At 51.0% G+C, this 20,887-nt stretch overlaps 1 protein-coding gene across 6 annotated transcripts in view; it reads left to right on the forward strand.

Annotated features, from left to right (window-relative positions):
- Positions 1-20,887, forward strand: part of WNK2 (WNK lysine deficient protein kinase 2) — a 160,328-nt gene that overhangs the window by 27,208 nt on the left and 112,233 nt on the right. For all 6 annotated transcript variants that reach the window (XM_060101216.1, XM_060101219.1, XM_060101221.1 and 3 more), the window contains exons 3-6: positions 13,346-13,518; positions 13,752-13,972; positions 17,441-17,598; positions 20,262-20,350. In XM_060101216.1, the coding sequence (XP_059957199.1) occupies positions 13,346-13,518; positions 13,752-13,972; positions 17,441-17,598; positions 20,262-20,350 (641 nt within the window). The remainder of the gene's footprint in view (positions 1-13,345; positions 13,519-13,751; positions 13,973-17,440; positions 17,599-20,261; positions 20,351-20,887) is intronic.

Below are 20,887 nucleotides of genomic sequence, written 5' to 3' on the forward strand. Positions count from 1 at the left end.
ATCTGTGGGCTGGTTCAGGTCTGTCTGTGGCCCCTGTGAGGCCTGAGGTCCCATAAAAGGTTTCGTGGGGTGGAGGGCTTGGGGGTGGGTACTGCAGGAAGGCTCGGGCCTGCCCAGCGAGTTCCTGCTCTTGGGGATGCTGGTGGGCTGTGGCTGTGTCCCTGACCAGGTGCTGCCTCCCCCCACTCCCTCCCCGCCACCCAGCCTGTCTGCTCTCTCAGAGATATCCCCCATCCCCCATCCGGCCCTCTTCCTCTGTTCGGCTCCTTTCCTCCACCTGTCCCTACCAAGTGTGGCAACTCCCGCTGGCTCCTCACCATGGCCTGGTCTGTGTCCTGTAATGAGGAGGGTGGGCGGGCCTGGGGTGGGTGGGGTCCTGTAGCTTGCCCATGACCCGGAGCCTGGGGTGGGGCATGGGGCAGAGGCCTCCACCCCAGGGGTGCCCAGCACAAAGGGCCTGTCCCAAAACTGACCCACTGTGTTCATGCCAGGGATAGGGGCTTCCTAAAGGGTAGGCAGGGGTCACCCCCCACCCACCCTGGACCTCACCTCTGACCCTGCCCAGAGTAAAAAGTAATGCTAGACCCTAGTGAGGGTCTGGGGATGGGGCTCCCACAGACGGGTGACACACTCTATGTCCATAGAAATGGAGGAGGCCCTCATGGGGCTGCCAGCCGGTCCTGAAGAACTGCTCTGTGCTGGAACCATAACTGCTCCCTCCCCCCATCTGCTGACTGATGTGAACCAGAGATGAACAGAACTGATGCTGGTTCAGCCTCAGTCGAGTGATAATTAAGGTTCACCAGTGGAGAATGTGTGAAGGGGTAGGGAAAAGGCTCCACCTGGCTCAGTGAGATCTGCGTGTTCAGTCGCGTTTGCTATCTGTTTGATCAACTATGCACTACTCTTGTGTAATAATAACGCAGTGCAGAAGAAAAACGTTTGGCCCTCAAAGCAGTATGGCCATAGGAAATAAAACCCCTAAATTCCAACAGGCATCATTTTATGACAGACACGTGTGGCCAGGCGATCAATAAAGACTTTCAGGAAAAACTGTATTATATTAGGTTTGTGGAGTGGAAATAAGAATCTGCACTTGTGTATTTTTATAATATAGCTGCAAGACCATGAAGTTCCATGGAACCATTTCACAGAGCATTAAAATAATAACGGTATTTACAGTATGCTGGAGGTGACGTCCTTTGTAGCTACTTAAACGTAGGACATAGTTGGATCCCAGCTCACACGTGGTGAAGGCACCTAGTTTTACATAGTCCTTCTGTAGGCGGCAGAAGGGGCGGGACCCAGTGGGGCCCTTGCTGCTGCTGGCGGCTCTGCCTTTTGTGAGAAGGGCAGTGGCCTTAGAAGAGCAAAGGCCCTTAAGTTTGAGTCATTTGTGCACCTAAATCTACTGCCCCACACCAAAGAAGATGGTATTATTTATGAAAGCAGTGAGGGGCTGGATGGTGATGTTCATGTTTCCTCCTCAGGGAATTACAAGCTTGTTGGCACCCATGACAAAGAAGGTGTGAGCGTTGGAGTGCCCGACCCTCCCTGACCTGTGTGTCCCCTGAGATTTTACTCTCAGCCCGTGCCCAGTGGGATCTTCCTTTTTCTGTGATGCCATAGACCCTTCATGTTGGGTCTACGTTTCCTCAGAAGTGGGATACCATCTTAAGGCAGCGGTAGGAGGACTTTCTACTTTAATAATGATGCCTTTATTTTAGTTTAGTTTAGTTTAGTTTATCTTTTATTTTTTCAGAAGCAAAGGAAAACTGTATTCTTTGATCAAAGAATGGAGAGGTGCGAGCTCTTGCTCTAGAGTACACGCTCTCTGATGCCTTTGTTTTAAAATGAATTAGAAAAAGCATACTTCCTTTTTCTGTGAGTTCACATATTTTATTGCTTAGATGTGGTTAAGGAGAGCACTTGAGTTTAAAAGAAGTGAATTTATTTTTAAAACTACAGTAAGGGGGGGCCTTCAAGATGGCGGAGGAGTAAGACGGGGAGATCACCTTCCTCCCAAAAAATACATCAAAAATACATATACATGTGGAACAACTCCTACAGAACACCTACTGAATGCTGACACAAGACCTCAGACTTCCTGAAAGGAAACTCCCCATGTACCTGGGCAGGGCAAAAGAGAAAATAAAAAACAGAGACAAAAGAATAGGGACGGGATCTGCACCTCTGGAAAGGAGCTGTGAAGGAGGAAAAGTTTCCACACACTAGGAAGCCCTTTCACTGGTGGGGTCAGGAGTGGGGGTGGGTGGGTGGGTGGGGAAGCTTTGGAGCCAGCGGGGACAGCATTAGGGGCGCAGAGGGCAAAGCGGAGAGATTCCCGCATAGAGGATCAGTGATGACCAGCACTCACCAGCCTGAGAGGCTTGTCTGCTCACCTGCCAGGGTGGGAGGGGGCTGGGAGCTGAGGCTCGGACTTCGGAGGTCAGATCCCACGGAGAGGACTGGGGTTGGCTGCATGAACACAGCCTGAAGGGGGCTAGTGTGCCACAGCTAGCTAGGAGGGAGTCCGGGCAAAAGTCTGGACCTGCCTAAGAGGCAAGACACCATTGTTTCAGGGTGAGCCAGGAGAGGGGATTCAGAGCACCGCCTAAACGAGCTCCAGAGATGGGCACAAGCTGTGGCTATCAGCTCGGACCCCAGAGACGGGCATGAAACGCTAACGCTGCTGCTGCAGCCACTAAGAATCCTGTGTGCAAGCACAGGTCACTATCCGCACCTCCCCTCCCGGGAGCCTGTGCAGCTGGCCACTGCCAGGGTCCCGTGATCCAGAGACAACTTCCCTGGGAGAACACATGGCGCGCCTCAGGCTGTTGCAACGTCATGCTGGCCTCTGCTGCCGCAGGGTCGCCCACATTCCAATTATAACTACTGTACCCCTCCCTCTCCCTGGCGTGAGTGAGCAAGAGCCCCCTAATCAGCTGCTGCTTTAACCCCCTCCTGTCCGGGTGGGGAACAGATGCCTGAGGGCGACCTACATGCAGAGGTGGGGCCGAAACCCAAGCTGAACCCCAGGAGCTGTGTGAACAAAGAAGAGAAATGGAAATTTCAACACGCAGCCTCAGGAGCAGTGGATTAAATCCCCACAGTCAACTTGATGTACCCTGCATCTGGGGAATACCTGAATTTTTGTTTTTAATAATTAAAAAAATTTTTATAATCTTATTTTTATTTTTTAATTTATTATTTCTTTTTCTTTCCTTTTTTCTCCCTTTTCTTCTGAGCCGTATGGCTGACAGGGTCTTGGTACTCTGGCCTGGTGTCAGGCCTGAGCCTCTGAGGTGGGAGAGCTGAGTTCAGGACATTGGACCACCAGAGACCTCCCGGCCCCACATAATATCAATTGGCGAGAGCTCTCTCAGAGATCTCTGTCTCAGTGCTAAGGCCTAGCTCAGCCTAACAGCCAGCAAGCTCCAGTGCTGGACGCCCCATGCCAAACAACTAGCAAGACAGGAACACAGCCCCACCCATTAGCAGAGAGGCTGCCTAAAATCATACTAAGTTCACAGACACCCCCAAACACACCACTGGACGTGGCCCTGCCCACCAGAAAGACAAGATCCAGCACCACCCACCAGAACACAGGCACCAGTCCCCTCCACCAGAAAGCCTACACAAGCCACTGAACCAACCTTATCCACTGGGGGCAGACACCAAAAACAATGGGAACTATGAACCTGCAGCCTGGGAAAAGGAGACCCCCAAACACCGTATGTTAAGCAAAATGAGAAGACAGAGAAATACGCAACATATGAAGGAGCAAGGTAACAACCCACCAGAGCAAACAAATGAAGAGGAAATAGGCAGTCTACCTGAAAAAGAATTCAGAGTCATGATAGTAAAGAGGATCCAAAATCTTGGATGTAGAATGCAGAAAAAACAAAAAACCCCAAAGTTAGCAGAAGGGAAGAAATCATAAAGATCAGAACAGGAATAAATGAAAAAGAAATGAAGGAAACAATAGCAAAGATCAGTAAAACTAAAAGCTGGTTCTTTGAGAAGACAAAATTTATAAACCTTTAGCCAGACTCATCAGGAAAAAAAGGGAGAAGACTCAAATCAACAGAAGTAGAAATGAAAAAGAAGTAACAACTGACATTGCAGAAATACAAAGAATCAAGAGAGATTACTGCAAGCAACCATATGCCAATAAAATGGATAACCTGGAAGAAATGAACAAATTCTTAGAAAAGCACAACCTTCCGAGACTGAACCAGGAAGAAATAGAAAACATAAACAGACCAATCACAAGCACTGAAATTGAAACTGATAAAAAATCTTCCAACAAACAAAAGCCCAGGACCAGATGGCTTCACAGGTGAATTCTATCAAACATTTAGAGAAGAGCTAATGCCTATCCTTCTCAACCTCTTCTAAAATATAGCAGAGGGAGGAACACTCCCAAACTCATTCTACGAGGCCACCATCACCCTGATACCAAAACCAGACAAAGATGTCACCAAAAAAGAAAACTACAGGCCAATATCACTGATGAACATATGTACAAAAGTCGTCAACAAAATACTACCAAACAGAATCCAACAGCACATTAAAAGGATCATACACCTGGCTTCCCTGGTGGTGCAGTGGTTAAGAATCTGCCTGCCAATGCAAGGGACACGGGTTCAAGCCCTGGCCCTGGAAGATCCCCCATGACATGGAGCAGCTAAGTCCATGTGCCACACGAACTGAAGTCTGCGCACCTAGAGCCTGTGCTCTGCAACAAGAGAAGCCATGACAATGAGAAGCCCTCCTACCACAACGAAGAGTAGCCCCCGCTCACCGCAACTAGAGAAAGCCCTCGCACAGCAATGAAGACCCAAAACAGCCAAAAATAAATAAATAAATTTTACAAAAGAAAAAGGATCATACACCATGATCAAGTGGGTTTTATCCCAGCAATGCAAGGATTCTTCAATATATGCAAATCTATCAATGTGATACACCATATTAACAAATTGAAGGATAAACAACATATGATAATCTCAATAGATGCAGGAAAAGCTTTTGACAAAATTCAACACCCATTTATTTTAAAAACTCTCCAGAAAGTAGGCATAGAGGGAATTTACCTCAACATAATAAAGGCCATATATGACAAACCCACAGCCAACATCTTTCTCAGTGGTGAAAAACTGAAACCATTCCCTCTTAAGATCAGGAGAAAGACAAGGTTGTCCACTCTCACCACTATTATTCAACATAATTTTGGAAGTTTTAGCCACAGCAATCAGAGAAGAAAAAGAAATAAAAGGAATCCAAATTGGAGAAGAAGAAGTAAAGCTGTCACTGTTTGCAGATGACATGATACTATACATAGAGAATCCTAAAGGTGCTACCAGAAAACTACTAGAGCTAATCAGTGAATTTGGTAAAGTAGCAGGATACAAAATTAATGCACAGAAATCTCTTGCATTCCTATACACTAATGATGAAAACTCTGAAAGAGAAATTAAGGAAACAATCCCATTTACCACTGCAACAAAAAGAATAAAATATCTAGGAATAAACCTACCTAAGGAGACAAAAGACCTGTATGCAGAAAGCTATAAGACACTGATGGAAGAAATTAAAGATGATACAAACAGTTGGAGAGATATACCATGTTCTTGGATTGGAAGAATCAACATTGTGAAAATGACTGTACTACCCAAAGCAATCTACAGATTCAATGCAATCCCTATCAAACTACCACTGGCATTTTTCACAGAACTAGAACAAAAAATTTCACAATTTGTATGGAAACACAAAAGACCCCGTATAGCCAAAGCAATCTTGAGAAAGAAAATGGAGCTGGAGGAATCAGGCTCCCTGACTTCAGACTACGTACAAAGCTACAGTAATCAAGACAGTATGGTACTGGCACAAATACAGGAATATATATCAGTGGAACAGGATAGAAAGCCCAGAGATAAACCCACTCACATATGGTCACCTTATTTTTGATAAAGGAGGCAAGAGTATACAATGGAGAAAAGACAGCCTCTTCAATAAGTGGTGCTGGGAAAACTGGACAGCTACATGTAAAAGAATGGAATTAGAATACTCTCTAACACCATACACAAAAATAAACTCAGAATGGATTAAAGACCTAAATGTAAGGTCAGACAGTATAAAACTCCTAGAGGAAATCATAGGAAGAACCCTCTTTGACATAAATCACAGCAAGATCCTTTTTGACCCACGTCCTAGAGAAATGGAAATAAAAACAAAAATAAACAAATTGGATCAAATGAAACTTAAACACTTTTGCACAGCAAAGGAAACCATAAAAAAGACGAAAAGACAACCCTCAGGATGGGAGAAAATATTTGCAAATGAAACAACTGACAAAGGATTAATCTCCAAAATATACAAACAGCTTATGCAGCTCAATATCAAAAAAACAAACAACCCAATGCAAAAATAGTCAGAAGACCTACATAGACATTTCTCCAAAGCAGATATACAGATTGCCAACAAAGACATGAAAGGATGATCAACATCACTAATCATTAGAGAAATGCAAGTCAAAACCACAGTGAGGTATCATCTCACACTGGTCAGAATAGCCATCATCAAAAAATCTACAGGACTTCCCTGGTGGCGCAGTGGTTGGGAGTCCGCCTGCTGATGCAGGGGACATGGCTTCGTGTCCCAGTCTGGGAGGATCCTGCATGCCGCGGGGCGGCTGGGACCGTGAGCCATGGCCGCTGAGCCTGCGCGTCCGGTGCCTGTGCTCCGCAACGGGAGAGGCCACAGCAGTGAGAGGCCCGCGTACCGCAAAAAAAAAAAAAAAAACAAAAACAAACAATAAATGCTGGAGAGGGTGTGGAGAAAAGGGAACCCTCTTGCATGTTCGTGGCAATGTAAATTGATAGAGCCACTATGGAGAACGGTATGGAGGTTACTTAAAAAACTAAAACAGAACTACCATATGACCCAGCAATCCCACTACTGGGCATATTCCCTGAGAAAACCGTAATTCAAAAGGAGTCATGTACCACAGTGTTCGTTGCAGCACTATTTACAATAGCCAGGACATGAAAGCAATCTAAGTGTCCCTCGACAGATGAATGGATAAAGAAGATGTGGCACATACATACAATGGAATATTACTCAGCCATAAAAAGGAACAAAGTTGAGTTATTTGTACTGAGGTGGCTGGACCTAGAGTCTGTCATACAGAGTGAAGTAAGTCAGCAAGAGAAAAATAAATACCATATGCTAACACATATATATGGAATTATAAAAAAAATTGTTCTGATGAACCTAGGGGCAGGACAAGAATAAAGACGTAGACGTAGAGAATGGACTTGAGGACACGGGGAGGGGGAAGGGTAAGCTGGAACGAAGTGAGAGAAGAGCATTGACCTATATACAGTACCAAATGTAAAATAGGTAGCTAGAGGAAAGCATCCTCATAGCACAGGGAGATCAGCCTGGTGCTTTGTGACAGCCTAGAGGAGTGGGGTAGGGCGGGTGGGAGGGAGATGCAAGAGGGTGGGGATATGGGGATATATGTATACATATAGCTGATTCACTTTGTTGTACAGCAGGAATTAATACAACATTGTCAAGCAATTATACTCCAATAAAGATGTTAAATTAAAAAAATAAAATAAAATAAAATAACCTTTATCTTCCAGAAAAACCACACTAAATATTACACGGAACAGGTCATAGCCCAAAGCATGAGATATTACCCTCTGTCCAGAGCTCTCCTTTGCTCACCTGGTGGAGCTCAGCTCTTGAGAGGTCAGGATATCCCCAGTGAGCCACCTGCCTGCTGTCCCTGCAGCCGCCAGCCCCTGTGCTGACGTACACTACAATCAGCCCACTCTTCCTGGGACCTCACTCCCTCATACAGGATGCTTCTTCCTGGGATCCCTACCCTGCCAGTGCCCTAGGTAGGTGGGGGCTTCCCTTCTCCCCAAGCCATGGGGGTGTTCTCTGGCTCAGGGGTGCCCCTAGCTGCCCCACCCACCTATCCCTTTCCTCTGTTTTTTGGTGCAGTGTAATTGTATATTTATCTGTTGCCTGCCACTCCCTTCCCCGCTGAGATTGTCCACAGCCCATTCCTGCATGCCCCGAGCCTCAGTGACCATCTGGTGACAGAGAGGTACATGACCCTCGCCAGAAGCAGGACTTGGGGGACCAAGCATCCTCTTCTTCTCCACTGACATCGCCACTCCCTGTGCACCTACCTGGACCCCAGACTGCGCCTTCTCTCTGCTTCATGGTGAAAGAGTGGTGAGGAATGGGCCAGCTCTGCAGCAGGTTGAGCCTGGGTCAAATCCTCTAGACTTGGGAAGGCTCTTCCCACCAATGGAATATGGGGCCTAGAGTGTGCAGAGACACTAGGCAGGACCAGTGACCCCCCCACCCTTGGGCCCATTCTGTCCCCAGAGCCCCTGTCCTGGAGTGATTCCCTGTACATGGGACTGTTCTCAACAAAGACCCCTGAGGCTTTCTTTTGTTTTATGACCAAATGGGGTTGGAGAGAGGTCCAGGTTGCCACCCCCATGACTTTGGCTATTCTGGGCATTCTCTCCCTGCTACTCATGTCCCGTCTCTGTACTGTGTGTGTGGATCCTGCCTTTCCCTGGCAGGACTCAGGGCTGCCGGGCAGCTCTGCTCATCATGGGGTTGGTTGGGCTTTGCCTGGCGCAAGGAGATGGTCGCAGAATCCCCTGCGAGCAGACAGTGTGGCCATTTGGGCCTAATGGCTTCAGCCCTCACTGGTGGTGTTGGGCAGAGCTGGTCCCTGGGTGGCCTGGGAGGGCCTGTCGAACCCAGGGCTTTCTTCCTCTAACCACCTTGGCCACCCGTCCTCCCTGTCCCCACTCCGAGGGTGCCATCCGTGACTGGCTGGACCTTTTTCCTATAGGAGACAAGAGCCAGCATTGTCCCAGAATGCTTTTATCCTTTATAATTTGATTGACTCTCGCCATCTTTACCCAATAAATAATTTACCAATAATTTATCCACCACCAGGGACCTGGCGGGAGGGAGGCTGGTCTAAGAGAACTCACCTCCTTGTGTGGTGGGGGTGAACTGTCCCATAGCGATACTGTGTGAGCAGCCAGAGCCCACCACTCAACACCAGACCTCAAGAACAACCTGACTCTGGCAGGATTTGGGGTTCTCAAAGGGATCAGGTGCTCTCTTCCTATCCTGATTCATGACTTGAGCCCCCAGTGCATCAATTACTGAATTCACCCCATAAAGAGTGACGATGCATCAGTCACTGGGGTGGTCCTGCCTCCATGGAGTCACTGAGCTAATGGGGCCAGCCAGCAATCAACAAACAGTGAAAAGGACCCCAGCCAGCTCTGAGAGGGGGACGCTGGGCAGCGCACTGCGGCGGCTCTGGGCAGTTCTCTGAGGATATGCCAACTGACCTTTTAAATTATCAAGCAGTGTGTCACCTAGTTAAAAATAGCGCAGTGGCTTAGAACATAAAATAAGGTCTGCTCCCTCCCACCTCCACACCCAGCCCAGCTCCAAGAGGCGCTGTCATTAAAAAGCTGACTTTTGTGTTATACTCAAGTCTTGGATTTATCCTGTTTAGCTGGCATCTAAAAATGAAAACTATAGCATATGCAGGGCACATATGTTACCTTTGTTAGTTATGTTAGTTATAACATGAACCTTTTGCTCCAAACTATAATATAATGAAATCTTTAACTTTGCTGTTGGTTGATGCTGAAATATTGGCAGAAACAATTTTTATTATAACTATAAATAATCCTGTGAGTTTCCTCTAGAATCAGTGACTAGACTATTGGAAGGTCTAGTAACTGAAATATAACTGAAATGTCATCGCCCAAAGCTATCTGTTGGGGCAGGGAGTGGCACAGTGGGGCAACCCCACGTCCTTTCTGGTTTCCTTCACCTGGTGCAGCCAAGTTCAGTCGTCCATTGTGGGCCAGTGGAGTTGGCTTCACCAAGTTCCCTTCTGTGTTGTTCTGTGTTTTGCAGAAACACTTCCAGTAGCTGTTTCACCTAGGGTGCTGGGAAGTAACCTTTGGGTTCTTGAGTGTCTGAGAATAAGTCTTTGGGCCTCGTGGTTTGATGTCCCTTTGGCTGGTGATAGAATTCCAGGTTTGAGCCGGCACATTGAGGATGTTGCCGGTGAGACTGGGTGCCTGTCTGGTGTTCCTCAGCAGGTAGAACTTGATCTCAGTCTTTGGGAATCTCACTTTTGCTGGAATGAAACTGGAGGGTGGGTCATTTTTCATTTATTCTGACCTGGCCTCGGCACATGCTTTTATTCTAAATAGCTCTTCTTTTAGCTCAGGGAAATGCTATTCTGCTATCTTCCTCCTTCCTGATATCTGTTTTCTGCTCTTATAACTCCTGTTCCTTGTTGTTAGGACTTCCAGCTGGTTCTTTCATGTCCCTTGATGTTTTTCTTCTATTTCTCTCATTTGGTTTTCAGATGCGTTCACTTTATTTTTTACATTTGAAAAATGGAGGTATAACTTACACATAATGAAACACAGATCTTAAGTGTATAGCTGATGAGCTTTGACAGATGCATGCGAAGGTGTAACCCTTGTCCTCTGTTATAATGTAGAGTGTTCCCGTCGCCCCCCACACCCGCCCAGGTTCTCAGCTCCTGCATCTTCCCCCACCAAAGAGGCAAGCCCTTGTTCTGGTTTCAGCCCCACGTGTGAATTCTGCCTTTTCTGGAGTTTGGGAGATATTATGAATGGAGCTGCTCTCAATCCTTTGTTTTGGGGTGGTTACCTTGGAGGGGAGTGGCTGGATCTAGAGCAGGGGTGAACCTGCTAAGGGCTCACTGAGGCTTGTACCAGCTTGCACTTCCAACAGCTGTGTGCCCAGAGGGATCGGCTGCTCTCAGATGCCCAGTGGTTGGAATGATCCATCTTTTTATTTTAGCCCTTCTGGTGGGTGTGAAGTGGTATATTGTGCTTGTAATTGGCATTTTCCTGGTGACTCATGATGCTGAGCATGTTTTCATGTGCTTATTGACCATTTCTGCATCTTCTTTTTTTTTTTTTTGCAGTACGCAGGCCTCTCACTGTTGTGGCCTCTCCCGTTGCGGAGCATAGGCTCCGGACGCGCAGGCTCAGCGGCCATGGCTCACAGGCCTAGCCGCTCCGTGGCATGTGGGATCTTCCTGGACCGGGTCTCGAACCCGCGTCCCCTGCATCGGCAGGCGGACTCTCAACCACTGCGCCACCAGGGAAGCCCCTGCATCTTCTTTTGTGACTTTGCTGTTCATGTCTTTATTGTAGAGGTATGGCAGTTCCATCTGTATTCTAGATGTAACTCCCATGTCAAATACACGTATTGAGACTATGTTGGTGGCTTGACTTATTTTCTAAAACAAAGCATCACCTTTGATGAGTAGAACATGTTTCCATGTTATTGTCTTGGTTAAATGGTTACTTTTTGGTATTTAGTGTTTCATTAGATTACAGAATATCTTATTCTTAAAATATGGAGCTTTAATTTGTAAAAGCTCTTCCTTGATTGTTTCTTTTTAAGTAGAAGCTGCTCTTATTTATGTGTGTCAGCCTCTTGGATCTTTATGAGGACATGAACTAGATTTTTTTTTTGAAGTCGCTTTTGTCCCTGAATTCTTTGTTTTTCTGGGATCGGTCTTGGTATATCTTTGCCCTGTTGGTGATTATGCTGTCCAGTCCTACTTGTACGTGGAGTGTCTGATGAGGGTTTGTTGGGGTGGGCCTGGCGGGAGGGAGAATGCCTAATGGGTACAGTGCCACTTGGGATAGAGTTCCTTAACCAGCTGATCTCGTCATGATTCCAGGGCCCTCCTCTTCTCTTTGAATTGGTTGGAGTCTGGCTTGATGTCCTCTGAGGTCTTTCAAAGGACCCGAGGGGTTTTGGCCTGTGATTTTTTTCAGCTCTGATTTCTTTCCTCCATTTGTCCAGGTTTATCCATTTCTGTCTTTCTAGAACTCCTCAAAACTTGACGTTTTGTGTTCATTTGTATTTATGTTTCTTTCTGAGAGTCCTCCTGGTGGGAGCGTGAAGGCGTGGGCTTTGTGGGCTGATGGGGCCGTGATGGAGGTGACACTGGGGTACACACTCAGGCTTGGGGAGAAGGCCGTGCTGGGGTCCCTAGAGGTAAGATTCACCCATGAGTTGAAGTTGAAAACAACAGAGCTCTGAGTGCTCTGAGGTGGGAATCCTTTGGAAGGTTTTAGGAAGGGAAGGGCCAGGATCTAGGCTGCAGGGGTGGGATGAGGCAGGGGGCAGGGTTGGTGATGGATGGGGGTCAGGGAAATGCTGGAGCAGATGGGGTGGGGACACGCAAGGTGCTTGCGGTATTGGAATGTGCTGCGGGTGTCAGTGGTCTTCCTCCAGAGATGTGGCTGGAGCACGCTTATGGGCGACACCCCAGAGGCGGCTCCTAGTACTTTGTTTTTTTGTTTGTTTTTTTTTGCGGTACGCGGGCCTCTCACCGTTGTGGCCTCTCCCGTTGCGGAGCACAGGCTCCGGACGCGCAGGCTCAGCGACCACGGCTCACGGGCCCAGCCGCTCTGCGGCATGTGGGATCTTCCCGGACCGGGGCACGAACCCGTGTCCCCTGCATCGGCAGGCGGACTCTCAACCACTGCGTCACCAGGGAAGCCCGGCTCCTAGTACTTTGATGGTGGTGTTACAGCTCCCCACTTAAACTTAAGGTCCAGCTTAGTGCTCAAGGTGCAGGGGTTCCCAGGCCCCAGGAAGTGTGTCTGCCATGTCCTCTAGCACTGATGTGGGCATGGCTGAGACTCTGCTCTTCTTCTGTGTTCTTGTCTCTTGTCAGCATCTCCTGATTTTCCGGTTGTCTTCTGCTGTGGCTGTGAGCATGTTCTCAGAGTTATGTGTAAATTAGAAGTAAACGGATGCTTCTTTCTTTTAATAATACTCAGTAAGTAGGTGTGCAGGGAGCAAGGTTTCAGAGCTGTGTCTAGGGGAAAAGCTCATGAGTATTGCAGTGTGGGTTTTGGAGGTGTCTCTGGTTCCCGAGACCATTTTGCCTCAGCCCTTCTTGAGCAAGGAGGAGCTCATTCAGGGTCAATGAGGCTTCAGGGTCTGATGCTGCTGATGTTGGAGAACCAGGAGCAACTTGTCCCGGCTTTCTAAGTCGGAGGCCTGCTCTTCTCTCTGTGGATAAAGAGGGGAAGGACTTGGGTCAGGCTTCCCTCGACCCTAGATGTCTAGTCCTTTCCATCTGCTGCGCTCGGTGTGTGAGGAGACGAGCGAGTGGCCTGGCGGATTCCTGGCCCGGGCTCCCTGGAAGGCCTCTGCCTGAGGCTGCGCGGGGCGTCCCTCTCAGCCTGTGTGTGTTTCTCCCTAGGACCGGAAGCTCACCAAACTGGAGAGGCAGCGGTTCAAGGAGGAGGCTGAGATGCTGAAGGGCCTGCAGCACCCCAACATTGTGCGCTTCTATGACTTCTGGGAGTCCAGTGCCAGGGGGAAGCGGTGCATCGTGCTGGTGACTGAACTGATGACCTCGGGGACGCTGAAGACGTGAGCGTGCCACCTGCCCAGCCAGCCGGGGCCTCGGGGTGGGCTTGACCCAGGGCTCAAGAGTCGCGATGGCTGAGGCCCCAGGCCTCCTATCTGCTTGGGGTGGTCCTGGCTGGTGTGGCCAGCCCCCCTCTCTCAGAAGTGCCCCTGTTTGGGTGATAAATACACAGCCCCCAGCAATTGGAAGCCCCTCCCCCACACGAGCCGTCGGTGAGCCGCACCCCCACCCGCAGGTACCTGAAGCGGTTCAAGGTGATGAAGCCCAAGGTCCTGCGCAGCTGGTGCCGGCAGATCCTGAAGGGCCTGCTGTTCCTGCACACCAGGACGCCCCCCATCATCCATCGGGACCTCAAGTGCGACAACATCTTTATCACCGGACCCACAGGGTCTGTGAAGATTGGCGACTTGGGCCTGGCCACCCTCAAGAGAGCATCCTTTGCCAAGAGTGTCATAGGTAAGCCCGTCTCCAGGGCACCTCCCCCCCCCCGCCCCGAGGTCACCGTCCTGCAAGAGTGAGGTGCGCTCGTTCTGCTCCCTTCCTGTACCCTCTGCCGGGCTGCAGCCCTGGGTGCCCTGTGAGTCCCTTGGCTCTGTTCCTTGGGTGGTGAGGCTGACTGGCACCAAGGGGCTGTTAGTGCTGTGGGTACTTGGGAGGGGGAAGGAGGTCCGGAGGACAGAGGGATGTGGGGACTTTGTGGTCAGTGAGGCTGGAGCTGGCTTCAGTGGGCTGGGGGGTGGGTAGGGTGCCCCAGGCCCTGAGGCTCGCAGAAAGGAGCCCTGGGGGTACTTTGGGGCACGGAGTGAGCGTGTGGGGCATGGGGGCTGAGGGATTCCATGTGGATGGCAGTTTGCTGGCCACTCCTGCCTCTGCATTTCTTGTCCTCCTCTGAGAAGCCGCTCTGTTGCTGTAGTTGCCATGAGGAGATGGTCTGCAGCTCGTGCCAGCCCCGCGTGGGGTCCTGGTGTGGTCCTGATACACAGTGGGCACTATGTGTCCACCAGGCCCGATGGGAGCCCCTCCAGGCTTTGCAGAGAGAGTGCTTGGAGGGACTGTGGGGCAGCCATTTACGGGGTTCAAGATGTCTGGAAAATGCCGGTGTGCTGCAGGGTGAGGTGGCTCCAGGATGTGGCTCTGGAAGCTTGGATCAGGTGGGATTGGTAGAGGCTCTCCTGCGTGCCATGATGCGAGGGCTTCTTCCCACATAAGCAGAACGAGAGGGTGATTCAGGGCTTTGCGAGTTCACGGTTTTGCTGTACGGTTGGAGACAGAACTTGACCTGTTTGTGGAAAATGAAACCGGTGGGAATTTGGAAACTTCTCTGGCAGGGTAGTGGGTTTGGAATGTGACATCTGGGGCAGGGTGGCCACTGGGGGTGCCCTGTGGACATGGGGCCTCCGGCTGAACAGGGAAGCTGAGTGGTGGGGCAAGGGTTGACCCAGGCCTCAGTTCCCTATCTGTGAAATAGGTGGAGCAGGTGAGGGTCTAGCTGTGGGGCACACCCCCAGGCCTGTGAGCTGCTGGAGGTTTCCAGGCAGGTTTTGCAGATTTGGCCTTGGAAGTGGGGGTTTCCTTGGTGCCTCTTTTCCCTCTTGGAAATGGACTTTCCAGTTGTTGGGGTGAGATGAAGCCTGGGTGTTTACAGGAGGCACAGTGAACCCCACAAAGGGTGCCTGATTTCATGGGGCTCCCCGATCACCCCACCTTTTGCTCAGCGGGAGCCCACGAGGCTCCACACTCATTGTAAGTGGGGGCTGATTAACGCATCTAAATAGGCCCTGGACAGCAAGGCCCTGGCCTCAGCAAGGGGCCTCAGCTGAGTGGGGGGCGGTGTCTGTGGTCAGGTGGGGGATCCCCCAGGATGACGCTTTCCCCTCCATGCTGTGTCCAGGGTACCTGAGGGGTGGTTGATGCTGTGGACCCATTCTGGGTGCAGCCGTCAGAGAGGTTTTGTGCAGATAAGACGTAGCCCACTTGAGACATCTGTATGGCAGCCTCCCAGATGCTACCCGTGACCCTTGTGGGGTTTGTCCCTGAGGGCCACTTGGATCTGATGCTGTCATGGTGTGCTCTCCCTGCGTTTGTGCTGGGTCCTGAGTAGGTGGAGGTGAAGTGGGCGCAGTCCTTCCTGCAGGTGTTCACAGCCATGGAGGCTGGGGCGTGGGGGATGCAGGGCCATGGGGCTGAGGAGGTGTGCCCAGAGGTCCCTGGAAAGACAGGTGTGTGTGTGTGTGTGTGTGCTGGCACACACACATTCTTCTTAACATTTAGATTTAAATGGCTACATTGTAAGGAAAGAGAAAAAGGTTCAGTGTCTGTGGCCCAAGCACATGTGCAGAATTGGCATCCCCCACCATCCCAGATTGGAGCTGGGGCCCACACACACGCACTGCCCACCCTACCCCCCCCCAAAGCCAGGACATCTGGGGGTCTTGGGGTATTTCTTGTAAAGCAGCATTCCTGGTTCCCAAGGGTCTCAGAAGAGACTGAGCTGGGTGATTGGGAGTCCTGACCAGGTGAGTGGGGTCCCCCCAGGCCAGCTCAGCTCCCAGCTTCTTGCCAGCAGCCCTGAGGCTCCTTTCTCCCTCTTCCCCTATAGATGGATATAGCCAAGTGCAAAAAATTTTCAGTACAGTCATATGGTTCAAAAGCCCAAAAGGATGAAAAATTCCTTGTGCAAGGTCCCTTGAACTCCTGTTTTCTCTCTACTCATCATTATTTCTGATGGGATCTTCCAGAATTCTTTATGCGTGTATGTAAATCATAACATAGATTCTTGTTTTTCCCATTTTTTACCCAAACTGTTAACTTTTTAAATTAAACATATAGTACATCTTAAATCGAAATTATAGGTAAAGGAGAAAAAATTAAAATCACCCTTAATCTCTCTGCATCCCAGGCACCCCCACAACCGCCATGCTTTTTAACCCAATAGTTTGTGCTGTTTTGCATCTGCTTTTCCAAAAAACAAACATTTTGAGAATCTTCCAAAGTCAACAGAGATGGAGAAGTGAGAATTAAAAGCAGCCTTATTGAACTTGATGACCCCTTTTCTTTGCATTCAGCTTGACAGATGCTCAACTGGACCTATTTTAATAAAAGGAGTTTGTGACTTTTAAAGCAAATGTTTGTTACAGGAAAATTAAAAACGCCAGACTAGTGTAACTAAAGGAAAAATCAGCCGTAACCCCACCTCCTAGATGAGTCATTTTGGTCTGTGCTTATCGTTTTATATGGGATGGTCAGCATGCATGTGCCATCATATATTTGGCTTATTTTACTCAGCCTATGTGAGTCTCTCATGGCCTTAAAAATTCAGAGTAAGCGTTATTTTAAAATCTCTTGTGCTGAGAATGGAGGGGCAGTTCTCACCATAACATCTAGCTGGTACCTGCCAGGTGAATGGCGCCTGCCCAGCTGTCCCCAGGCAGCCACCTTCAGTGAAGATGATCACCGTCTGGGCTGCTCGGTGCTCTGCTTGTCTAGGGACATGGGAGGCTTTCTGGGGTTTTGCAGTTTAAGGAGCTCTGAGGTGGCCACACGTTTTTGTCTGCTTGGGGTCATCTGGGCCTGTGGCCAGGAGGGGTGTGCTCAGGTTTCTGCCTCCTCAAAGAAGCACCTCTGCCATTTCTGGCACAAACCCCGTCTCCTGGGAAGTAATGGTCTCCCAGCTCTGTGGTCAGGGGATGGCGCTGTGAACTGATCCAACCTGGAATCAGGAGGGTCCGGGGGAAATTTGGGGGAACTTCCGTCAGTAAAGCAGAATCCTTTTTGAATCCTGCATTCCAGGGCCAATGACAAGGAGCATGGGGGCAGGGCCCGCCCTGGCTTGTGGATGGGAGAGGAGGCGTGGGGCTCTGAGAGGCCCAAGGGTCTCCTGGGCTCAGTGACCACTGACCCTGCATCTTTTGCTCCTGGGCGCAGGTACCCCCGAGTTCATGGCGCCAGAGATGTATGAGGAGCATTATGATGAGTCCGTGGATGTTTACGCCTTCGGGATGTGTATGCTGGAGATGGCCACCTCGGAGTACCCCTACTCGGAGTGCCAGAACGCTGCCCAGATCTACAGGAAGGTCACCTGTGTGAGTCCACCGGCCACTGTGACGGGCTGTGTGTCCCGCGCTGGGCCCTGTGTGCTTTGTAAAATCCTCACAGAAGCTGTGTGAGGATGGGAAGGAAGCCATTTTACAGATGGGGAAATAGAGGCTTAGGGGGTAACTCAGGTCTCTGAGCTGCGGTGGAGTAACAGCAGTTGTAATGTGGGCCATGGGCGGATCCTGGAGGCTGTCACTGGGGCTTCACGCAGCGCTGCGGGGCTGGAGCACCGAAGGGGCCTCTCCAGGAGGTGCCCAGGCCGCCTGTCCATAGAACCCCTCCTCTGTGCCACCTGGGGGCTGCTGGCTTTCCCATCTTCTAGCACGTCCCTAGGCTTTAACTGGATGGTTTCAGTTGTGAAAACAGCATGCTGTTCTCCCCACTGTGGCCGTCCCGCTGGGTGGGGAATGCAAGGGGAGCATCCAGGGCAGGGCAGCTGGGGCTGTGGCTTTTCTGGGCCCTGGTAGCTCACTGTCCATTTGCACCTGCGGCCCCAAGGCCCCACCACCCGAGTGCTGGTTGCCTCGCCCCCGCCCCCCGATGCAGCCTCCTCACTTCTGCAGAAGCATGAGGAGCCATGGTTCTCGCCACTCCGGAGCGCCCGCCCTTATCCCGCCCTCCACCTTGAGCCCTTCCCGCAGGTTGCAGCTTGCTTCTGTCCTTTGGTTCTTAATTCTAAGTTATCTATTGGTCATTTATTTACTTTGAGCCCCTCCCGTGTGCCGCTGAGGGTGCAAGGTGGGAAGGTGGTTGGCAGCACTTGTGGGCATGGGTCAGAGACCCACAGATAGGTGTGCAGCTCCCCAGTGGTGCTGACCGGAGAGGTGGGCCCATCGGCTGTGGGCAGTGGTCCTCCAGGGGGACAGGGGAGGTTAGGGCTGCATTGCCAGGCCTTGAAGGGGTGCTGGTGCCCAGGGTGCAGGTGGAGCAGCTGCTGACCTTGGTTCTGGTTGCACATGTGGATGGGGTGGTGGTCCTTCTGCTGGGCTTGGGGAGACAGGGACTGAGGCCCCTGGGCACATGCTCCTCGGCCACTCTGGTTCTTCCACCAGCCCTGCGGCCCCCCATGTAGGCCCTGGGAGACAGGACACTAGTCAGGGTCCCGCGGCTCCTACGTGGACCCATGTTGGTTTGGTTAAAGCTAGGCTCAGCTCCACCTTGCCTCCTTGAGGAAATCAGATGAAAGGTGCATTCCCTGATCCTTGGTGTTTCATCTGTTTGCAATAACACCCTTGTGCTCTGGGTCCTCTGGGCCCTCACGCTACACCCACACGCTGGTCCAGCCTCCAGCATCTGCTCCCGTCCGTGGGGGTCTCTTGGGGTCTTGGTGCCCATAGTTCTCAGCTGCCCCAACTCTGTGCTTCTGAGCCCAGAGACGTGAGCCCCTTCAAAACAGCAACTTGTTCTTCTGACACATTCTTCACCTGCTTTGGGGGCCTCGGCTCTCCAGAGATTTAAATGACAGTGTACGTACACACTTACCTGTATTTATAGTTTCTCAGACCACCTGCCCCCACCCCCGTAGGACTGTGGCCTTTCTTTCTGGCATAGGTAAACTTCTTTTTCTGTTGGCTTCAGTGGAGTGGCACGGGGTTCTCATCTTAGGGGGACCCCTTGTCTGCTTCTGAAACCCAGGGTGCTGTGTCTGTTGCTGCACAGACTCCCCTGCATATCAGGCACAACCTGACCCCATTGGTTATGGCCAGGGGTCGTGGGCAGGGGTTTGGTGGGCACCATGGGGCCCCAGCCGGGTGGTGGGAGCTGCTGGGGATACTGCACTCCCAGGTCTGCCCCTCGGCTGGGGCTGCGCCTCCCCTCTCCCCCATTCCTTTCTGTGGGAAAATGTATGCTTTAAAAAAACAAAAAAACAAGCCAGGACGAGACCTTTGAAGGCAAAGTCGTTTTGAAGGAGGAAGAACATGATGGTTGAGCCCTCACTGTGTTTAAAATGTTTAAAAACCAGGATCCCCTCCCCCGAAACCCCACCCTTAACAGATTGCAAATAAGCCCGGCGGTCCAGCCCCTCTTTCTCCTGGAATCCTATCTGCTTGTGGGATTGACACTCTGCCGCCCCCATGCCTCTGGCTGCACACCCCTAGCACCCGCTGGGTCTCTGGTCAGCATGAATGCTCAGCCACCTCCTGCTCCCACTGCCTGAAAGTCATCTGATGTGGCTGCTGGCTGTGGAATTCTGTGGCACAGATGCTTGCTTGCAGCCCCCTCAAGCCACCAGGCCTTGGAAGTCAGCCCCGCCGGTGACCACAGTGGGGCCAGCAACAGTGACCGCATAGTGACTTCTGCACCCTCCAGGGGGCCGTGGCAAGAAAGGCCCGCTCTTTAGGGTTCCTTGTCCAGCCTCCAAGACCCTCTGGGCAGCTGGCATGGGAGGCCCTGGCTGGCCGGTGGGTGGCCTTGGGCAGGTGCGCCTCCCCCGCCCCCACTCTGAGTCTCCCCTGAATCTTTCTCTTCCCCAGACCTCACTACTTCCAACAGCCCTTCAGTGGGGACTTAGACTGAAACAGCCCCCCCGACCCCAACCCCAAACAAGGCTCATGCACTTCCTGCCTTCTCTTCTGCTGGGGTGAGTGTGAGGTGCACAAGAAACAGACCCCAATTTGGTATTAGGTGACTCTCCTCATGTCATCTTCAGGGCATCAAGCCGGCCAGCTTTGAGAAAGTGCATGATCCTGAAATCAAGGAGATTATTGGGGAGTGTATCTGCAAAAACAAGGAGGAAAGGTGAGTTCCCAGGCAGAATCGGATCTGGGCTGTTGCTCTGGCTGAAATTGCTTCCCAAGAGAAGAAGAGTATTGGAGATAGGCCACTTCAGGCCACAGGCATACCAGGTCCCAAGAAGCCTGCTGGGCGGTTGGTGGGCAGTCCCTGCCCGAGCTCTGCTGCCTGGAGCATGCTCCCTGGCTTTGGGGACTGTCCTAGAGCCCCCAACCCCTTGGCTGGCTGCTTCTCGCCCACCCAGCCTGGAGTGTGGCCGCTGCTGGGGACTCATTCTTCCCTTGTTGCTTTTTGTCTGTGTTGTCCCCGGCAAGCCTATCCATCCCCCCAGCCTGGAGGACACCCCCATGCCGGGCTCCACAGCGAGTCTCATCCTGCCCTCCCTCTCAGCTCCAGGCCGCGTCTTTCATGCACCTGTTTGTCTGACCCGTCTCAAAAGTCCCACATTCAAGTCAGAGCCCTCGAGATGCCCCCCAGACCAGCTCCCACCTCAGCTCAGGGCCCTTCCTTCCCCAGCTGGTCAGCCGGGATGCTAGGTGTGTG

The sequence above is a fragment of the Mesoplodon densirostris genome, chromosome 6, assembly GCF_025265405.1.
Source record: "Mesoplodon densirostris isolate mMesDen1 chromosome 6, mMesDen1 primary haplotype, whole genome shotgun sequence".
Classification (NCBI taxonomy): Eukaryota; Metazoa; Chordata; class Mammalia; order Artiodactyla; family Ziphiidae; genus Mesoplodon; species Mesoplodon densirostris.